Source organism: Mustela lutreola, chromosome 5 (genome assembly GCF_030435805.1).
Source record: "Mustela lutreola isolate mMusLut2 chromosome 5, mMusLut2.pri, whole genome shotgun sequence".
NCBI lineage: Eukaryota > Metazoa > Chordata > Mammalia > Carnivora > Mustelidae > Mustela > Mustela lutreola.
The window spans coordinates 51254376-51277337 of NC_081294.1; the positions used below are offsets into that span (position 1 = coordinate 51254376).

A 22962-nucleotide genomic window follows, 5' to 3' on the forward strand; every position below is an offset into this window, starting at 1 on the left:
TCCATGTGGGAGGAAAAATTGCCTGGGAGTGGTGGAGTGGTAGCTCCAGGATACACAGAATTCTGTCTTCTCAGACTGCAGTACCCTCCAATAAGAAAATTCACAGTTACACCCAAGGAAAGGCCTGACAGAGAGGTCTAGACATGCATGCCCACAGAAAGGAGGAATCAGGAGATTTGCTCCTTCTCTTTCTATAATTCAGATGCTCTCTCCATGCTATGAAAGCAAGCCCCAATTCCTGTTTCAGTTTCTGCACCTACTTTCCAAGCCCTGTCTTACTGATAGTCTTCACCACCACTTGTGGAGGAAGGGTGGGTTTCACTATTATTCACTATTATTCCTCTAACTCAGAGAAGGAAACTCTCCAAGAATTAAGAAACTTGCTCAAGATTAACACGACATCCAGTTGTGGTACTAGGTCTCAAATCCTCTGGCTTCATGCACAGTACAGGCAGTTAAAATGGCAGAAGCCAAGATCTTGCACGGTCTACGTATGGGTGAGTCTACAGATGAGTTCAACCTTTGGAGCAAGCCTACAGACCACTGGAAGAAGACAATGAGTTTATCATGGGACTTACTCAAGGAGAGAGCATAAGTGAGCGCATATGAGGGTCACAGATGGAATCCTCTAGCCAGCCAGCTGGCCAACCACCACCAGATAGAACTCATATAGGCCACATCCTATTCTCACCAGACTCCAGCATGGCCCACCTTTGGCATTGTCACTATAAATTTCTCCAACCGTGTCTGAGGCTACTGAGCTCCACCAAAGCTAAGTTCCTGTATATTAGTGCAAATTGCAACAGGGAGATTAAATTTCCTTTTTTCTCCAAGGCTAAGGATCATCTCTGGTCTTTCATGTGCAGATGGCAGTAATGAAAGATGCAGAAGAAGTGTAGGTTGTAAGTAAAGGCAGAATAAGAAGACACCCTGGGAACTGTTCTGCTGTGGTTGCAATTCTGCATCTGAAGATGGAGTCTACACAAGATCTCATTCTAGGATCCTTCTTGTTATGTCTTATGTAAACATGTAATCTTCTCATAAGGGTCACAAGGCCTATTTTAATTTTTTAAAAAATAAACATATAATGTATTTTTATCCCCAGGGGTACAGGTCTGTGAATTGCCAGGTTTACACACTTCACAGCACTCACCACAGCACATACCCTCCCCAATGTCCATAACAGCACCCTCCCTCCTGATCCCCCTCCCCCAAGCAACCCTCAGTTTGTTTTGTGAGATTAAGAGTCACTTATGGCTTGTCTCCCTCCCGATCCCATCTTGTTTCATTTATTCTTTTCCTACCCCCCAAACCTCCCATGTTACATCTCCACTTCCTAATATCAGGGAGATCATAGGATAGTTGTCTTTCTCTGATTGACTTATTTCGCTAAGCATAATACCCTCTAGTTCCATCCACATTGTCGCAAATGGCAAGATTTTATTTCTTTTGATGGCTGCATAGTATTACAAGGCCTATTTTAAACTGAGTATACCCATACACAATCTCACACAAAAGTGTGACAAGTGGCCTTCTAAAATTCTAACAAACTTGGATTTTTTTTTGGTGACCAACCAAAATGGCCCATAATTCATTTCTCCACCATTGACCCCTCTTAGTCAATGGCCCAGCCCTTCACTCCATTGCCCAGCAATGGGCTTCATTTTTCACTTCCCTCTTTCATCCCCAATACGTTCTGTTGGCTCTAATTCCAGAATCCATTAGCATCTTTCCACTGCCACTAGTCTTGTCTATTCCATCACTCACACTATTGACTTGGTCAAGTGTGTCTCTTATTCCCTCTACCATTACCACCCTCTACTTTGCTGCTGGCATGATTCTCATTATGCTACAAATCTGTTTAAAACACAAAATTGTATCCTTGCCTTCCAGGTAAATTCTAAACCTTTAAATGTGACTTCTCATAAGTTGCAGTTTAGCCTCGGCTAACTTCTCCCGCTGAGTTCATCCTTCCTCTTAAGCCCTCTGAAGCTCCACTCCAGCCATAATGAGCTCCTACAGTCTCTCAGGATCCAGGCTTCTCTCTCCTTAAGGCCTCTGCATATTTTCTCCTTTAATCAACAATGGCCCAACACCTGTTCACCTGATTTCTCCTACTACTTCCTCAGACATTTTCTTGGGAACCACCCCCACCACTTCCCACTCCAAACACCTATGTCAGCCTACATGATACCTACTCTCACTGCCTCCTATATTTCTGACCTGGAACAAAGTGCCCCTTATGTGGTAATTGTTTGTTGAGTCTTTCTCTTCCAGAGAGAGAACTCTGAGAAGTTGCAGACTATTCATTCTTAAGCAGTGCCAGGCATGTGGTGAGCACTCAATAAATAGTTATTGCTTTCTTTTCCATCCTTCTCCGTTTCATTGGCACTGACCACATCAGCCACACTTAGTTCCTCTCAAACAAATCCCCAGCCTCCCCAGGTTTTTTGCTCCTTCTTTATCTATCTCTCAGGTTCTCCCCTCCTTTCCTCTCAGAAAAAGTTGTTTTAGGTTCATGCCATGAAATGTCACTTCAAAATATTTGACAAAAAACAGAGAGAAGCATAGTGTTGTTTTCTTTTTTTTCCTCCAGTCGTCCGTAGTGACAGGATGAACTGAGCATGTAGTGGATCTGAGTTGCCATGGTAACTGATAATGGTCTAGTCCTTTCACTTTCTTTGTAGGGGAAAAAATCTCTCTCTTTCTCTCTCTTTTTAATAACTAGCAAGGGATGAGGATTTATCTTACCATCTGCTAGATACCTAATAGCCCAGAGGACTCATTCTCAATTACCTAGTGCTTTCATTCCATTCTAGAAACTTTGCTGCTGGTCAAATGATTCATCACAGCTGACACTGTCACTGATGCTGTCCCCACAGTTGTCATTCTGGAGTCTCACAGAAGCTTGGCAGGAGGGATTCTGAAATGTTTGACCCAAGGGGTCTAGAGAAAGGAATATGTGTGTGTCTACCTGCATGCACATATGCATATGTGTCTGTCTACAGTGGGGAACAGGTAAAAAGAAAGGTATGTTTCACATTTTTTTTTTTTTTTTGTCCTGGATCAACTAGGTCATTAGATGTATCAACTCAGAGATTATCTGAACATGAAGTTTTTACTATAAAGATCAGAAGATTCTTTGAGGCGCTGGATCAGTGTACACCCTCTAATTGACTATATGTGTAGGAGTTAGAGACGGCTGCTCAAAGACATTCTTGACTCTAAGTAGGGCAGCCACATTTCTAATTTTTTAGTTTAAAAAAATTGTCACAGAAAAAGACATTTGTGTATACAGGAGAATAAAGATAAACTACAGCCAATTCAAACTCAAGGGGGCAGATCTCTCACCCCAACCCTAATTTTTTGTTCCAGGAAAAAAGAAAAAAAAAGAAAAAAATTCCTTCTATTTGTAGATCACTTGGATTTCCCTGGGTCATTTCTCATTTGGGTCACTAATATTTTAAGGAGGGCATAGTGGATTACCCTGAAGTCCAGAAAAACAAAAAGATCTCCTAAAGGGCATAGAGCAACTTCATGAAAGATTCAGTGGGAATCCAAGTCTGTAAACCTGAAATCCAATGACTATTCCTACCCATTATGTAAGGACTCCCTCTTAAGAGAGAACTGGGATTTCCAACAGTAGCTGCCAGTTCTACTTCCACTGGCTGTAACATAAACATTCATGGAAAAAGCCTCCGGGGCTAGATATTTATGTGCAAGGAAACTGTTCATTGTTCTAGAAGATTCTCTGTATGGAGTCTATACCCGTGTTGTAAATTGAGTTTGCTACTGTGGCTCTAATCTTGTATACCCATCATAGCAACTCAGTGTAGTTAATAATAATCTGATTCTCATTCTAAAAATGAAGACTCAGAAAAGTTAAGTTCCTTGCCCAAGGTCAAGGAGTTAATGACTTATGGAACTGAATTTGAGGAAAAGAGAAAAGGAAAGAAGGGAAGGGGAAAAAGAAAAACTCTTACAGGTAAATCTTTTACCTGCTGAGCTCTGGGCCCCATGCTGGGCACTTTTACATACAGTATTGGATTTAATCTCATAACATCCCTGTGAGATGGGATCCGTTCTAACCACGAGGAAACTGAGTTCAAGGAATTTAGACTGTGTCCTGGAAATCATACATCAAGTAAGTAGCAGAGCAGAAATACCAACTCAATTCTGCGTGGTCAGGTGTACCCTATGCTCTTAACTTTTGCAAGACATCACCCATATATAGTATTAGTGACATCAATTTTGAAAAGCTACAGGGAACAACTTGAGAACTAAAGAAGGTTAGGAGATGCTCTTAGCTCCCTATGTGTGGAGGTGGGGAATACAAACACAGGTGTTCTCAAACAGGGTCCAACAAAGGTTCTTCAGTGTAATGGACCCAGAGTTGTATTGGTGAAAGGATGTGGCTCTCCACCACTTACTAGCTGTGTGATGGTGGGCACACTGTCAACTCTATGTGAACTCTGCAGGTTGAACTTGATTATTATTGGCAGAAAGACTTCAAATCCCATGCCAATCCTGATTAATCTGATTAATTGGTAGTGGCTGCCTGGAATGCTGTGTTGTGAAGGACACTGAGGCTACACCTAAGCCCTGATCACTTAGTGATCTCTGCCTTGGCCATTGGATGTGGGAATGGGGGCACATATCATGGAGTTGCCATCCCAAGACTGATGAGTAGTAAAACTTGATAGCTTTATCGTCTTTGGTCTGTTTTTGGCAAAGCAATTTCTATATATTTTTTTTAAGATTTTATTTATTTATCAGAGAGAGAGAGGGCGAGAGCAAGCACAGGCAGACAGAATGGCAGGCAGAGGCAGAGGGAGAAGCAGGCTCCCTGCCGAGCAAGGAGCCCGATGCGGGACTCGATCCCAGGACGCTGGGATCATGACCTGAGCCGAAGGCAGCTGCTTAACCAACTGAGCCACCCAGGCGTCCCAGCAATTTCTATTTTTGATCTATATTTGCTTTAATAATAAATTCTCATTCTGAGTGGATATTTATTGTTAAGCTACAAGGAAGACTCTCCTCATATCTATTAGTGAAGGATTTGCTGAACAAACATATTTTCCTTCTCTCCAGCCCCATGATAATTTCATGGGCTTTAATCATTCCAAACTTTTGCTTGTATCTTTCCAGACTAAAGAATCTTGAAAGCTTCCCTATATTTCCTTTTTAAAAATCACTATAATGATTAGGAGAATGATAATAGGAAGGAAGAAGGATTTTCGATTTATTAAAAATTTTGGATTTTTCATTTTGGAAAGAAGGCAGTTTAAAGACAACCTGATTGAAACGGATAAAGGTAAAACCAGGGGTCTTAAGGATTGTGGGCTTTTCATGAAATACACAAATGTAATGATGAAGCAGCTTCTTCAGAAAACTGAGTGAAGAAAGTTTCTTCAGTGTAGAAACTTTCAAGATGTGATCTGAAGAACATTTAGGGTTTCTTAGAAGTACTTCAGGGGAAGCTGTAGGGGACAGGAGTATGTGTGGGGTTTGGTTGGGAGGCAATTGGCTTTATTTCTCAAACTAAACCCCTCAGCTCCTCTTATTTTCTGCTTGGTGAATTATATTTTCATGCAAGATTTAATGTGAGTAAACATAAGTTTGAAAACTATGCACTTAGACAAATAAAAGAAAAATCCATTATATAAAGGAGTGCTGCAGAGGACTGCTAAGACAAAATCATTGATTCAAAAAATTTGGAACAACTTTTGAAGGATTAGCCCAAAGACAACTGCTGGAGGAAGCTGTGCTCTAACATTACAGTGAGGAAACATCATGTTCTCCTCCCTTTCTAGGATATATATTTTGAGTATAACTTGGTATGGTAAGTCTAAATTCCCGGCCTTCTAAATCGGTTAGTGTAGATGGCACCCTGCTTGTTCTGAACATCTTTTCTAGAAGCACCCTTGTTGTTTACAAAGAAAATAGCATGCTTGCTCCTGAGATGGTAGGAGGATCAAAGAAGCAGCAAGTACTCAGAATTAATTAACTTTGATTTACAAAGCAGCATCACTGACATACATGATAATTAAAATCTCACATTAGTTATTATTCTATTTGCTTTGCTAAGCAACACACACACACACAGGGGAAAAAAAAAGTGTCATTCCTACTGTGATCTGAAGAACATTTGTGTTTTCTTGGAATTACTTCAGGGGTACTATAGGGAACAGAATTTGTTTTGAAAACCAGAAGAGACCATCTTAAATAAACAATTCCTACCACTTATCCATGCTTACTATGTTGCACACATCATAACAAATGACTACAATACTAATCCTGATGATGGCTAACATTTACTGAGTTCTCATCTTGTTCCAGGTACTGTTGTCAATGCTTTATATTTACTAATTAATTGAATCCTGACATGCCAACCTTGTGAGGTATGACCATTTTACAGATGAGGAATCTGAGGCACAGAGTAATCCAAGATAAGCAACGCAAGGTAAGGCCAGAATTAAAATGTAGTGTGTCTGGCTTTAGATTCCATGATCTGAATGACTGTACTATGACTTCTTCTTGTACAAAGTCATTTAAAGAAATTATCTTACTAAACCATTACAACAAATATCCCACTTTACAGAAAAGAAAACTGAGGCAACATTAAGAAACTTGCCTAAGGTCATACAGCTCAGTATAGAGTCTGTGAGTTCAGATTTGAGTGCAAAGTTTGTGATAGTTTCTACTACAGCAGGCAGCCTGTCATGTATAGTATGTTATCACCCCTTTCTGAGATATATATATATATATATATATATATATATAGAGAGAGAGAGAGAGAGAGAGAGAGAGAGAGAGACAGATGATAGTAAGATGACAGAAATTTGTCCAAGAGCATTATAATCATCTTCCCAAATATCATCAATGTAGATTCCCAAGTCTTAAACACATAGTTAACCTATTCCCAAAAAGAAGGTTGCTGGAAAATAAATGTCTTGTGGTCTTCATTTGTCTCAGGATTTTATTGTTTCTTGTCAGGAAAAAGACAAAGGAAATTCAAAACAAATAAGCTTTCCAAGATACATCATCAGGGAACAAATAAAGATGTGAAATGAAACTCAAGGATCATGTACTATAAGGTGACAGTGACATACGTGCTCAGACACTGTGTTTTAGCAGATTGGGACTTGTATGACCTCTAAGCTATGCCTTTGACTCTAAAATGATTGGTGTAACTCAATCCATATTTAATGATGAAGATTACCCAAGATGAGGCCACTGATGTCACTGATGTGCAATTTCTAAGCAATCATTGCCTTTTCAGTTTTTTGTGAGCTGGTTGACCGGTGAATGGCTGCGCCAGCAGAACCTTCCTAGAGATGACTGAGATCAGGAGACTGCAGTAGGCTGGCCCTAGAGAAGCAGTCGTCATGGGAATGACCACTGTGGCTAACACTACAGGGATAAATACAGATGTTCCCTGTTGGGCAGCAGGCCTCCATTTGTGAAAAGGAAGGACACAGCCCATTCTCCTTGCCACAGACACACGTTATTTCATTTCATTTTTCTATAGTTTTGAGGTATATTTGATGTATAATAAACAATGTCTATTTAAAGTATACAATTTGATGAGTTTGACATAAGTATACATTCATGACATCACTGCAATCCAGTTAATGAATATATCCATCACCTCAAAAGTTTCCTTTTGCCTCTTTCTAAATCCCTGTTCCTCATAATCCTGCCTTCCAGGATTGGATTTCCTTTCTGTCCTACAGACACACATTTTTAATAATTTTTTAAAAAAGATTTTATTTATTTATTTGACATACAGAGATCACAAGTAGGCAGAGAGGCAGGCAGAGAGAGAGGGGAAGCAGGCTCCCCGCTGAGCAGAGAGCCCGATGCGGGGCTCGATCCCAGGACCCTGGGATCATGACCAGAGCTGAAGGCAGAGGCTTTAACCCACGGAGCTACATAGGTGCCTCTTTTAATATATATATTTTTTAAATTTAAAGATTTTATTTATTTGACAGAAATCACAAGCAGGCACAGAGGCATGCAGAGAGAGATGGGGGGAAACAGGCTCCCTGCTAAGCAGAGAGCCTGATGGGGGGCATTTTTAATAATTTTATATAAATGGAATCATACAGTATTTTGGAGGTGGGGTGGCAGCTGTGTTTGGCATCTGTTATTCAGCACAATTATTTTAATATTCTTCTGTTTTTTATGTATCAGTAATTTATTCCTTTTTGCTGTTTGCACAGCGTATACCACACACTATTTATTTGTGTTTCCAGTTTTGAACTAATGTAAATAAATTGTTCTCAATATTTGTCTTTATGAGTGGGATACCAGTTTCTTTGTTTCCTTTGGGTATTTAGGAAGGGAATTTTTAGGTTGAATAGTGGAGATATAATCAATTCAATATAATTGTGTATAAGTGGATATATAATTATAAAATTAATTTTTAGGAAACTTCCAAATTGCTTTACAAATGTTTTTTTACCATCTTGCATTCCCACCAGCAGTGTATGAAAGTTCTAGTTCCTAATTCTTACCAGTTTGTGGTCTTTTTAATTTTTAACCATTCTAATATGTTGCAGGGTATTTCCTTATGAATTTTATTTGCCTTTCCTTAATGACCAAAGATTTTGCATATATTTCATGTATTTTTTTATTCTGCAATTTGTTTTTGGTTCAAATCTTTTCCCTATTTTTTAAAATTTTTTTGTGTTGCTGGTCTTATTTTTAAGTTATGAGTTCTCTACATATCTCAGTCATAAGTTCTGTGTTAGATATGTCATGCAAATATTTTCTCCCAATCTATACCTTGTTTTATTCCTGTAGCAGTGTCTTTCAGAGCAAACTTCCTGGTTTTATGAAATCTAAATTTTTTCTTTTATAGTTCACGCTTTTGTATCATGTTTAAGAAATCTTTGTCAAGCCCAAGGTTACTAAAATTTTCTCTTAGTTTTTTTTCTCCCAGAAGTTTTATAATTTTAGATCTCACATTTAGATTTATGATCTTTTTGAGTTAGCAGCTTATGGTATAAAGGTTTAAGATTCATTTTTTTGCATGTGACTATCCAATTATTTTAGCACAATGTATTGAAAAGATTATCCTTTCCGCATTTTACTGCCGTGGTACCTTTGTCTAAATCAATTGACTATATGTATGTGGGTACATTTCTGGCCTCTGTTCTGTTGACCTATATGTACAGGCTCATATTTGACTTGAAATTTATCATGTTTTCCTTGAAGCCCTGGATTATTAGAATCTTTTTATTGGCTTTAAAAGCAAACACAACCAAATCAAATGACAAAAGGGGATTATTCATACCCGTGTAGGGAATATATTGGGTTAATGTTCATTGAAGGATAAACTTTGTAAGAACAGAGATATGGATTTATTCCCAACGAATGGATTGAGATTAGACATGGTGTAAATGGAAGAGAGTTGAAATACAAACTAGGTAATCTTAGATCTAATGCTGGCTTTATCATTCACTAGTATTTGATCTTGAGCAGATCGAGTTGTCTAAGTCTCCATTCTTATATATGGGGAACATTAAAACAAGTAGGTAACAGAAGACTGCAGAGTTCATGTGGTAAGGATGGGATATATACAAGGTGGAGAGGTTAGACTGACATTTTGCTCTCTCCAGAAATCTAAAGGCTAACATTAAAAAAGAATGCTAATGAAGAAAGTAGTTCAGTTTACTGTGTATGGTAACAGAGCAACATTTCTCAACATTAACCCTTTAGGTCAGATAATTCTTTGTTGTGGGGGGCTATCCTGTGCACTGTAGGATGTTTACAGTATCACCAGCACTCTGCACTCCCAAAGCAGCAACAAAAAGTCTCCAGATGTCAAATGTCTATGGGGGCAAAATCACCATACTTGAAAGCCAAGGCTATAGAAGATACAAATAGTTCATTGTAGTAGGCTATAGGGAAACAGCATTTTAAATAGCAGGGGGAACTTCATTATGTTCAAAATTACCAGTGGTTGATCCAAGCTGCTTAAAGGTTGGGTGGTGGTGAAAGTGAATTTTATGTTATTATGTCACCAGTGGTTGGCTGCATATCACAGTGGGTATTGAAACACTGAATAGGATAGCTGGAGGTGAAACCTGACCTTCCTAAGACTCAGTTTTCTTGTCTGTTACATATGTATGATAATTCCAAGAGCACAAGAGGTTCAGGGAAAATTAAATGAGATGATCTACATAAAACCTCCTAACACATTGTATATACTTAATATGTGGTGGACATTGCTATTACTATGGAGGCAGAAACACTTGCACTCTAGAATCACTTTCCTACAACAAGAAGCTTTTGCCTCTGTCCATTCTCTTCCTGGTTCCTCTGCAAGGCAAGAGAAGATGTTTTCCTGACTGATCAAAGCATTGACATAGCTGTCAATTATCTTGCCATACTCTGAAAAATTTTAGTTTTTTTCTCATACTTCTGTCTTCCTGTCTCTGCATGGTAAACAGATGAAGGCAGACCGGGCCACTGGGGAGAATCTGCTAACCTCTCTTTTTTTCTGATTTAGTGTTCCCAGTTGGGTAGGTAGACATGGCTCTTGTTGGAGCCTTATCATCACTCTTTTCTTACTGGCATGTTTTGGAATACTGGGTCAAGATTTAGATGAGGAGTAGAAGTGTCTGGATGGCTCAGTTTGTTAAGGATCAGACTCTTGATTTCAGCTTAGATCATGATCTCAGGCTGGTGAGATCAAGCCCTGCATTGAGCTCTGCACTCAGCATGGAGCCTGACTGGGATTCTCTCTCTCCCTCTCCCTCTGCTATTCCCTCCATTCTCTCTGTCTCTCTCTTCCTCTTTCTTAAAAAAAAAAAAAAAAAAAAAAAAAAAAAGATTTGGATGGGGAGTAGAGAGACATAGAGGAAAGGCTAGATTAATAATTGAGACCTCAGTAAACCCTGTGATTCAATCTAACCTTTCTATCAGAGCTTTGCAACACTCCCAAACTCTTAATAATGTAGTACTTTGCATTCCTTTTACATGATTTTCCTGGGAAGCCCATAAAGTAGTGGGATGATTAATAAAGCTGGCTTTGGGCATCTTAAGGTCCCAGACTTTATAATTACAAAATAACCATCAATCCAGCAGCCCAATCCATCATAATTTACATTGTAATCTTTAGAGTTTCTTTGACAAATAAAAAATGTATGTTTCAAGAATCTGTAAAAGAAGGTTAGGATTGCCTTTCTGGATCCCTTTAAGCTGTAATTATTTTCTCTGAGTTATCTACATTTTCATAGAATTTTAGGCACAGACACCATGAAATATACTGCACCCCTCATAATAAGGAAAGCTCTTCCTGGTATCTGGTGGATCAATCTATATTATGATTTTTCCCAAAGTCTCTCCTGAAGTGACAATTCATATTTTCAATAGCACCCCAGCCTTTAAATTGTATCATGATGGAAGCAGAGGTAAGCATGATAGCTTATTCGAAAGCTCTAACCCTGATAAGAGAATAGCTTGGTCATTCATAATGATGGCCAGTTATTTTTCACTGAATATATACACAAAGAAAATAAAACAGCCATTCTTTTTTTAAAGACCTTTGCTCCTCCATCTGTTTTACTGAACTCAGTAAGGCACGAGTGAACACCTGAGGTCTTTGTAGATTGAGTCTTTCCAAACACCAGGGCATGTTCTGTAGACACTTATGGCAACAGGCTGTGTAAGAACAGTTAGGATGTCTGTACCCAAAGGAATATCCATCTGTCTGTTCTTTCCTATGTCCTCTTTGATCACCCCAAGTCACCACCTTCATGCAAACATTTCACGCTTCCCCTCCCATTCTCACAAAAAGAAAACTGCTTTCCTTTCAGGAGGAAGAGGAAATCTGAATGTTGTCCCTCCCCGTGTTGGCTGTTTCTGCTCCAGGATGTGCTTACTCATAGGAACTCTGGAGTCCTTGGGCATCCTCTACCATTACTGCCACCGTTGTAGACGGAGCAACGATGCCCCACACTTGAGGGTGTCAGGCCCGCACTTCAGCATTTCACAAATATCCTCAGAGCAGCATTCTTAGACAACAGAAGGAAGTGCCAGCAGTTTTAGGATAGGACTCTCAAATTCGAAGCTGAGAGAGAGAGAGAGAGAGGGAGATATCAACTTCCATTCTCATTCTAGGAAAATCGGGCAGTCTGAGCATCTGCTACCTGCAGAATGTAAGTCAACACCTCCACTTACTGGTAACAGGCATGTCACTAACACAACAGCAGTGTTGGTATTTCAGTGAAAGAAGGTGTGACTGGGTTTTAAATTGGGTGCATGCGGCTTGAAATAATCAATAACCAAGAAGACTAGAAACTTTCTTTTCCCACAGCCTTGCTTCCAGTATATATCCAAAGACAATAATCCTGGAGGTAAGGTACTGTGATTGCCACTACTGTCCTAATCAGCAAAATGAAGATTTCCTTCAAGAGTTCCCATCCTTTGCCTTATACAGTGTAATAAAATTTACAAAGAAATGTTGGGAGCTGATCGAGGATTGCTAAGGCTTTACTTTTCCAATTAAGTGAAAAACAAAACCCAAACCCCAAACTACCTTTATACTCATATAGTTTTATTCTGTCAACATTAGGAATGATATGATCTTCTCATCTGATCTCGGAAGCTAAGCAGGGTCGGGCCTGGTTAGTACTTGGATGGGAGAAATGATATGATCTTAGAACAAATGACAGTCCTTAAGTTAAATTAATCTCACTTTATGAAAACCCTATTATAATATTTTTTAATTTTTCTCACTTTGCTGAAGACTGACTTGAGGGCAACGATAGTGCTATTTCATCCACACAGACACATTCCTCCAGAACATGACAAAGGATACCTGAAGTTTGACACTGGCCTCCACTCAGTCTCCAGGGGATTTTCCAAGCTTAGTGGAGAAGTTCCAGGCTCGTTGGGATCAATATTCTCACCTTCACATCTTCCCTGAGGTAGATGTGAGGATGCATAGCTTTGGGCAATGGGAGAAAAACTTGTTCTGACTGAATATTTCTAACGTGTCAGCACTGTGCTTATATTTTAATCCATAAAAAAATAACACAAGAGTTTCATCCCCTTTTTACAAATGGTGGGGCTATACTTCAGAGAGATTAAGCAATTTGAACTCACAGTGTCATTTAGCGATAATTCTGACATTTGAACAAACATCTGACTCCCAAATCGTTGATTTGGAATTAAATATCTGTGGCCATGAAATGGATTACAGCTATTACTTCAGTAGAAGCAAAAACGGATACTTGAGGGGAGGGGAGAATCAATCCTCCAAAAATTTCTGGCTGGTTCTTTTCCCCGAAAATGTTAGAGCCTTGGTTATTTCACATAAACCTTGAAATCCTAACAAAGGAATTTAATTCCAGATGTTTGCTATGCTCATGTCTGTGGAAACGTCCTGAACTTTATGAATATGGTAATCGCATGAGGAAGCTGCTGTCTTTCCGACAGGAACAGATACATGTAAACTTAGTATCCTTGGCAATTTGAGGATATAGTCCTTTAAACACATGTATTTTGCATTTGGTGAACCTGACCTTTATAATTCTGACTTCCTTGCACTCAATACAAGTAAACTTTTCCTTTCCTGTCCTGAATGTTTCTGCCACTCAGTATTTGTCACTTCACAATTTTCAAGTCTTTCTGGAGTCAGAGCCCTACTCTGTTAGCACCAACCATCCCTTCCCCAAGTGCATGAGCTTCTTTCCTTCCTTCCAGAAAGAGCAACTTCTATTATGGGGTCTTGGCTATCACTGGCTTCACCATCATCATCTTCTCCTATCGTTATCATTATCATTATCTATTCGGCATTTGCTATGTATCTGGATATCTTTTGAAATATTCTAATCCTAATGTTTTCTGACATGTATGTGGCATAATCATAATTATTCCCACTTTAAAAAAAGAAGACTAAGGTTTAGAGAGATTATGCTATTTACTTATATTCATGTGGCTGGAAAATGGTAAAACTGGCAGCGTTACTAGGTATTTACCCTAAAGAAACAAATGTAGTGATCCAAAGGGGCACGTGCACCCCGAAGTTTATAGAAGCAATGTCCACAATAGCCAAACTATGGAAAGAGCCTCAATGTCCATCAACAGATGAATGGATAAAGACGATGTGCTATGTATGCACAATGGAATACTATGCAGCCATTAAAACCCCCAAATCTTGGTATTTGCAATGACATGGATGGAATAGAGAGTATTATGCTAAGCAAAATAAGTTAATCAGAGAAAGATAATTATTATACAATCTCTGTGATATGAGGCGTTTGAGAACAACTGAGGGTTGTTGGGGGTTGGGGAGGTAGGGAGAGGGTGGTGGGGTTATGGACACTGGAGATGGTATATGCTATAGTGAGTGCTGTGAAATGTGTAAACCTGATGATTCACAGACCTGTACCTACCCCTGGGGCAAATAATACATTATATGTTAATTAAAAAGAAAAAGACAGCTTTGACCAAAATACATGCTGCTAACTACTTTATACTCCTCTCCTCTTTATCTGGTAGACTGTCCACAATTCCTCTGATTCCCCATACTTAAGACCTATACAAGGCCTTTCTTATTTTCCTGGGCCACATAAATTCCCTCTCCTCTGAACTCCTTCAACATTTATTTTTTAAATATTTTATTATTTATTTGTCAGAGAAAACACATGCAGGGGGAGCAGCAGGTAGAGGGAGCAGCAGGCTTCCCAATGAGCAAGGAGCTAGATGCAGGACTCAGTTCTCAGATCATGACCTGAGCCAAAGGCAGACACTTAACCAACTGAGCCGCACATGCATCACAACCCCTCCAACATTTAATTAGTACCTAACATTAGGTATTTTTCTGTTTTGAATCATTTGCCACTATTTTATTGAATGCCCTTTCTCCTCTGTGAAAATTTAAGCAGGTATGCAAGAGATAATTAGGCAACAATGTAAATCAAATAAGAGCATCACTATTTCCATAGCCAGTGAACACCGATGGGCAGAATTTCCAGGAAGTTACCCAGGTGGGCCCAGAGCTTTGAAAATGTCCAGAAGGATGCATTCAGGAAGCTCATGGGTCTCCGTGGTCTGACAATACAACCTAGGCTGACTAATCATTCATTTCCTTTCTTCCCACAAACGCTTATTGAGAATGCAAATGGTTGGACCCCATAAGAGGTACTGGGATATAGTGGGAAATAAAACAGATGTTGCAGGCAAAGTTCCATAAAACAGGAACCTCAGTCTTGAGTTGGCAGTCTGTCATGGGAAAGTAAGGGACTGTCCCCAGTGTCATGGAAACACATGTGCTCCTGAGGCCACTCTGATCACCTCCTGTCACATTTGCCTCCGTCTTGGTACGAGGTATGCCCCTCCTGCTTCCCAGGGACAGACAGTGTCTCATTAGATGAGGTGAGGGTGGCAAAGGGCACCTTTGTTTGAACAGAGGAAGGAAGATGATCATTTAAACCCTTGGCAAGTTTCATTGTCTCTCCATATTTGTTTCCTGGGAACCCCACCGTTCTTCCCTCCCCCCTTGAAAGGTTTTCAAGGTGGCTCTGTTGCCAAGCTTTTCTTCTAACTGACTGTATTTGTTATGAAGATTGACAGAAGAGGTGAAATGTGCCTTGTTTGAAGAAGAGCACTGACTACCTGGAATTGAGATGGGGCCTGCGTTCCACAGTTGCGGCACATTCTACAAGGCCCACACAATTGCTCTATTAAATTAAATGACTGCAGTCTCTATCTGCAGGAGTAATCTCCAGATAGGCTGGGCTCCTTTACAGCCAATAGCCTGCAGGTGTGCAAATAAGCACTCCGTCCACACCAGATGTCAGGGCCTAATTAAAATATAGAATGAAAGTGCTCTTCCCTAGGTGCTGAGTGTTCAGTGTTGTGGGGCTTCTTGGGACAGGAAGTGGCAAAGGCAGAGAATTTAATTCTAGTTGTTGAAGCAAATGGCTGCAAGAAATCCACCTCTTGAGAACCACTTAGCAAGAAGTAGAAAGTCAAAAAGAAACACTGAAACCACCTCATTCACTTGTTCAAGATCGTAAGTTGGTTACCAGAATTCTGTTAGTGTGGCCACTTTTTGGACTGAGGACAGGGACTCAGTTAAGGATCTCAGACTGATTTTCAGATCCTGGAGTCACCCTGCCCTGATGATGAGCGTGCCAGACAGTTCATAAGTTTGTCCTATTGTGCAGCCATATCACATGGATGCTAAGGGGGGTTCTAAAGGCTTCAAAGAAAACACACCCAAAGAGCTGTCAGTCACCTATTAACATACAGTGAAGTGTTAGGTGGTAATTACATTTTACAACCCACTGGAGCCCAAGTATGGATAATAAGGAAGGTTTATAATTACTTAAGGATTTACTAAATCCACCCCATGCCTGAAACATCTCTTTCCTGATATGTCCTCTCTTCCCACCTTCCCTCTCTGCCTGTCACTCTTCTTCTGTATTTCTAGATTTCCCTCTGCACTTGCCCCAGTCACCTCCTCTGCCTCCTTCCCATTGCTCCCATTTTTTGCTGTGAGGTGAAAAAACGTGGGTTTTGGATTTAGGAAGAGATAAGTGTGAGTTCTGCTTGAGTATACTTTAATTTTCTTTTCACTATTCTGTGAATTTGACTTCCAGTTACCTTTAAAAAAAAACAACAAAACAAAACCAAAATTAAGTCATTTAAAATCTGGGGAGTTCTCAGTTCATTTCCCCAAGGACCTCAAGGAGCACTACCTTTTATTTAGAAGGGAATTTTTATATCTTTACTGTTTTCTCTCTTAACATGCACCCTAGTAACACACTTGGTAATTCTGCTCAATGCACTTTTTTTTATAAAGATTTTATTTATTTATTTGACACACAGAGAGAGAGAGATCACAAGTAGGCAGAGAGAGAGGGGAAAGCAGGCTCCCTGCTGAACAGAGTGCCCAATGTGGGGCTCGATCCCACGACCCCTGAGATTATGACCTAGGCCAAAAGCAGAGAACTAACCCAATGAGCCACCCAGGCACCCCCTGAGACTCCAAGTAGTCCAGAAATTCACCCGGTGAGAGAGAGCTGGGACTGAATCATGGCTCTAGCCTCAGTTCTGGGGCTGCACACCTTCAGTGATACCACAATGTCCCTAAAAGTATGTGCAGTGCCTGCACCTGGTAAGCTGGCAAGAAATGAGAGCTGTTCATCAACATTATCACTTATGTAAAATATCCTTAGACTCTGATGTCAGCCCTGTGAGGTAAATGTTCACCTCTTCCATTTACAGGTGATAAAATAGGTATGAAAATGTTAAGTGCCTTATAACCAGTGTTGAGGAGTATTGGGGATTATTTCTAGAGACTCTAATAATACATTACTATATAACATGTTCAAACTTTATTCCTGCTAAGTGCTAGCCAAGGGTCTTGGGTATCTCATATATGGGATATAATCATAAAACAATGAAAATAATCTTTAAAGAATTATTGCTTTAATTCCTTAAAGAAATTTGAAATGTAAAGAATATAAAGAAATGTAAAGAAATCTGCATGTAAAAAAGAAGTCCCTCTCATTATTTTACTCTCCCATCTTGCAGATTTGATGAGAAAATGTATCTTTAGTAGGAAGAACTCTAAGATGGTCCCCAAAGTTCCTGGACCCTGATCTATACATGCCTTCTCCCATTAATTCAACTAAATGCCATTCTAGGGACTTTGGGTATGGATCCGGCAGATATAATTCAGGTTGCAAAGCCACTGACTTTAAGATAGATTATCCTGGGTGAGTCTGATTAATCAGGTGAGCCCCTCAAATGGACTGGCAAGAGAGATCTGAAGTGTGGGAGGGCTTTGATGGGAGAGAGATTCTCCATTGCTGGCTTTGAGGATGGATAGGCAGCTGGGACCATGTGGCCAAGAATGTAGATGACCTTGAGGAGCTGAAAACAGTCCCAGCTCTGACAACTAGCAAAGAAATGGGGTCTTCAGTGTTACATCTGCAAAAAATTGAGTTGGCCAAAAACCCGAGTAAGCTTGGAAGCAGCTCCAGTAAAGAATAGAGCCCAATGAATACCTTAATTTCAGCCTTGTAAGACCCTGAGAAGAGAACCCAGTCCAGCCTTACCTGGACTTCCCACCCACAGAAATGGTAACATGATAAATGAAGGCCGCTTGAAGCTAAATTTCTGGTAATCTGTTACATAGCAATAAAAAACTATTGCCATGTCTAAAGCCCTAAGCGAGCCATATTATATAAATTATTATCTGTATAAATGCACTCAAATGAATCATTCACTATATTTTTCACCCTTAGAATTGAGTAAATTTTACTACTTAATGAAAGACAAATCCGGTCTAATAGCAATTATAATATCTAACATTCATTGAACAATTATGATGTATTCATTGTGTTAAGCGTTTTTCATGCATTAAATCATTCAATCTTTATAATCTTAGGAAGTAGGCACATTATGAATCCTTATTTTACAACTGAGGAAAATGAAGCATCAAGAAATATTGAGGGCAACAAATATTCCATTATTTAAAGGAAAGGTCATTAACATTTATGACATTTATTAAAAACAAAATCTGTTTCCTTTTGTAAAGACAGGACTGTTACATTTTTCTTTTTTTATGTGACTTTATGTTCATCTCAGCTCTGTGATTCCCCACCTCCCTCACTTAAATTTCCTCATCCTTACAACGGTGATAAATTAAAATCATTGATAAGTGAGACGAAAGGATCAAGAGCATTATTCTTGTAGTGCTGCTAAAGTAAGTTATCTCAATACTCAGCACATTTCTTGGCAATTGGGCAGCTCTCAGGAAAAGGAGGACTTAATCCTAACCACATGCCATCCCTTATTGGTTTGTGTACCTGGTTTGCTCTTTCCATTTGGTCATTTCTGTCTGGGGCACGATGCCTTTTATCACCCAGGAAGATACTTGCAAGTGCTATCTGTAGGAGGGAGTTGTGATGTCTGTGCTCTGGCCTCGTGTCCTAAAAAGCCAGCCTTTTCTGGAGCAGGTCAGCAATGTTTCAGCACACCGATCTTACATCTCCCTGGGTTTAGGGTTCTAAGATGAATACCCTAGGTCCTTAGGGAGGAATCTGGTGATGTCTCTATAAACAGTTGTTAACACATCATAGATCAGGACACGTGGACCACACTTGAGGCAGCCACCCAAGATTTGTTCTTTCCTTGATTTAGTTTGCTTTGGTACGGTCGTTAGACTGAAAATCAGAAAAATTGAGGGTGTATTTGTTGTTATTATTAAGATTTGCTAATTAGTTCTATGGTTCTGGGAACTTCAAGATTCTTGGATAACCAGGTGTAGGTCACAGCAGCCCCCGTCCCCCCACTCCCGGATCATTTTAAGAGCTAACACTTATCTCATGACTGAGAATCACCTGTGCAGCTTTGAAAACAACAGAAGCCTGGTCTCTATCCTCAGAAATTCTGAAAAATAGTTATAGATGATGTTAATGGAAATGACTTACGTTTGCCCTGGTCAGACTCTGTAACTGCATATCAAAGGAGTGGGGAGGTCTCTGAGTTTGAGAGCTGCAAGGGATGGGAATGTCTGGGGTCCAGCCACATGCATTTTAGACAGCATCTCGCATGAGGTTGTGCTCAGTGAGATTTGGGAACCTTTGAGTGAGGTGATTTCTGGAGGCATTTCCAGCTCTACTAGAAATCTGCTACTGAGATGGCTCATTTATTCAGCTAAATACTTTATGAGCCATTTGTTAGGTACATAGTAGCTCCATATTATAGTTGAAGAATTACAGATGGAACAGCTAATATTTTTCCAGTGTTACACACTTAGAGTGTGGCAGATCTTGGCCTTGAATCTCATTCTGTCTGGCTCTTGACCACCCGGCTACAGTTTATTCTGCAGCAGTTTTGTGGCAGGTTCTGGATCCTGAAAACATCCGTCAGTTCCAGCAGGCACACCTTGAGCAGAGGCAAATTTCTCTCTTCTGTTTTTTCCCAAGACTCACTCTCTCTCTTTAAAAAAAAAAAAAAAAAAGAAAGAAATTCTACTTATTCATTTGAGAGAGAGAGCAAAACCGGGGGAAAGACACAGAGAGATGGAGAAGCAGACTCCCCAGTGAGCCACGAGCCTGACATGAGGCTCCATCCTAGGACCTGGAGACCACAACCCAAGCCAAAGGCAGAAGCCCAACTATCTGAGCCACCCAGGCGCCCGTACTCCTAATACTCTTTATATGTACAGTTTTTTCCTCTACAAGGAGGAAGGTGTAGCAGATGTTCTCAAGGGCTTTAATTCAGGAGGGTGCTTTCTTCCACTGGGGTTCCTTAGGAGCTTTGCAACAATAACCCTAGGAGGTAGACATACACAGTAAATGACATTGGTCTTCCCTGTGGCTCCATGGGAAGAGTAGCCAGAATATCAGCAACTTACTGATGACAAATGAGGACTGAGGGCTTCCGAGGCTGCAGTGGCTGTGTGGAGCACCTGCACGTGTTCTCGTGTGTCCCTGGAGATACCGTTGAAGTCTAAGTGTGCACTGAGAGCAGACAGATCGGGAGTTTAGTATTGTTTCTCTCATCAAGTTGCTGCCTGGTTTTAGGCAGATCTCATAACCTGCCTGGATACTCACAGTTTGTAGACACACAAAGTGAGTTAAAGTATCCAGTGTCTTCCCTACGCTATGCTTCGAGGCTCAAATGGGACACACCATCAGTAAGACTTTGGAAAGGGAAGGCTTCCTATCTAGCTCTATCAACTGTGCTCAGCCTCGCTGCACCATCTGGGTGGTCATTTATGTTTTCCTATGGTGATCTGCCCACATTGAGAGACAGCTGGGGAGTTGATCTAGAAGGAACTCACTGCTTTAGATTTCTTAATTTCAGTTTGGGAACACAATTACAAATCTAGTCTCTGTTTTGCCTCCGTGTTCTCTTTTGTAAGTAACACAGACCTGAACTCTGGCTCCAGCTGTGTTTGGCTTTGTCTGTTTGTGAAGGGCAAGGCCTCTTTGTTTCTCTGCCTTGTTTTTACTCCTCAACAACCATCTCACAATGCCTTAGGTTTGTGCTGACACTCTCTTGCTGGCTGGTAACTGTGAGCCACGAATAAAGCCAACAAATGGGGGAAAATCATACTGGCACCATTTTACTTATTACCAGCATCACTGGTTCCCTGGACCCATTAGGTGCCTGTGGAGATTCAGATGAATCTTCTGAATCAGGGGTCAGAACTAAGTTTGTTTAACTCCAATGAACACAGCCTTCTCTGTGATATGCAGCCATGTTGCAGAAGTCAGTAGGCCACAGCTATGTTTATCAGCAAGACTCCCAGCTTAGGCCCTGCCCATGTCTTCTGGGGCCATGGCTGTCTGCACCCAGCCGAATCAAGCCCTCCTTCCAAGGGGGTCAATATCTGCCACTGGATGACCTAATGAGGATTTGCCTCTTGACACAGGGATCCTTAAAAATGCAAGTAATTGGAGCTTAGGAGAGCAGAGGTAATCAGTGTAAGTCCCACTGCCTGATTTTTAATGAGATAGTGCTTGATTTCTTTGTTTTCAGGGTTAAATGTCTCTTCTAGTATTTCATGCCCTTGGAGGGTAACTGCAGGAGCTCAGGGCACAAAAAAAATGGGACCAACCTCATGGGTGACTAGCTGTGGGCTCTAGCAGTGACACAGCTTTTTGTTCAGGCTCCTATCCCAGTCACAGGTCACCTTGCCTCCCTGGAAATAATCTAATAAACTGTGCTAGCATGCAGCCCAAGTTCAAATACCAGCTCTAGCATTTTCTAGCTCCATGATCTTAACAAGTCATTCTACCTTCTGCAAGCCTCAGATTCCTGATCTGTAAAATGATTATCATAGTAGCTTCCTCACAAGGCTGCAGGGGAAATTAAATGAGCACTCAATAGCACCCAATAAATTCTAGCTATTGCAGTTACTGTCAAGAATATTGGAGTGGGCAGCACATTTTAACCAGGTGCCCCAGAGCAGCTCCAGAAAGTGGATTGGGGGTAGGTCAAAGAGCTCTATGGCACCTCAATAGACAGTCAGCTCCATGAGGGCCATGACTGTGCCTTACTCACTTGTTTCCCTATTTCTGGTGCTTTGGAACCTAGGAGGCACCCAAAAATTATTTGAAAAATTAATAATGAGACAGATGAACCTAAGTTTAATTACTTGTTCTGCTATTTTTTGGTGTTGGGCAAGCTATTTACCTCTCTTCATGTTTATGAAATGGGGAGAAACAATCTTGTAGGGATAGCTACAAGAATAGACAATTAGTACTTTGTGTTTGCTCTGTGCCAGGTGCTGTGCTGAGTACTTTCCATGGGCCACCTCATTAGATCTTCCTAATGATCCTTTTGTAGTAGGTGTGGATGCTGGGTTTCTGTTGGTGTTGTTGTTTGTAGATAGTGTAACAGATGTTCAGAGAGGTCAAGACTGTGTCAGGATGACGAAGCTGCAGAGAGATGGAAATGGGGTTCTCTTAGACTGATTCCCAGTCCCATGCTCTTCCTCACAATCTTCCATGTCTCACACAGACTGCATGGTCAAATAGGAACTCAAATGGAGCTTCTGCTGTTGCTGTTGTTAGTACTAAAGATTTCTCCCTGTGACATTTGTGGAGGGGAATGATACAATCAGCCTAGTCATCCATATGCTTACGACAATCTGTCTACATGTCAAAATCTTGCCCAGAGGCTGAGATTTCAGTGTGTGTGTGTGTGTGTGTGTGTGTGTGTGTGTGTGTGTGTGTGTCAAGCTAGAATAAAGATTTGAAAATCAGAGCAAAAACAGGTGCTCATAAGGCATTTCAGTTGGGCAACTGTGAATAATTCCCATATGCAGTTGGCCAGGAAAACAAGAGAAAGGGCCAGATTTCCACATCTGGGGAGTTCTGAGTGATCTGATAAGATGAGGATGAAGGAAAGTAAAGGCAGATGCCTGGGTCTGACACCTCTCTCCCCCACATGTCATGGCAAATCACAAAGTTGGGG

At 40.5% G+C, this 22962-nt stretch overlaps 1 protein-coding gene across 1 annotated transcript in view; it reads right to left on the bottom strand.

Annotated features, from left to right (window-relative positions):
• Positions 1 to 11993, bottom strand: part of ATP10B (ATPase phospholipid transporting 10B (putative)) — a 169655-nt gene extending 157662 nt beyond the window's left edge. Inside the window, exon 1 of the mRNA XM_059174217.1 lies at positions 11895 to 11993. Within this exon, the coding sequence (XP_059030200.1) occupies positions 11895 to 11922 (28 nt within the window). The 5' untranslated portion in view covers positions 11923 to 11993. The remainder of the gene's footprint in view (positions 1 to 11894) is intronic.
• Between the last annotated feature and the right edge of the window lie 10969 nt (positions 11994 to 22962).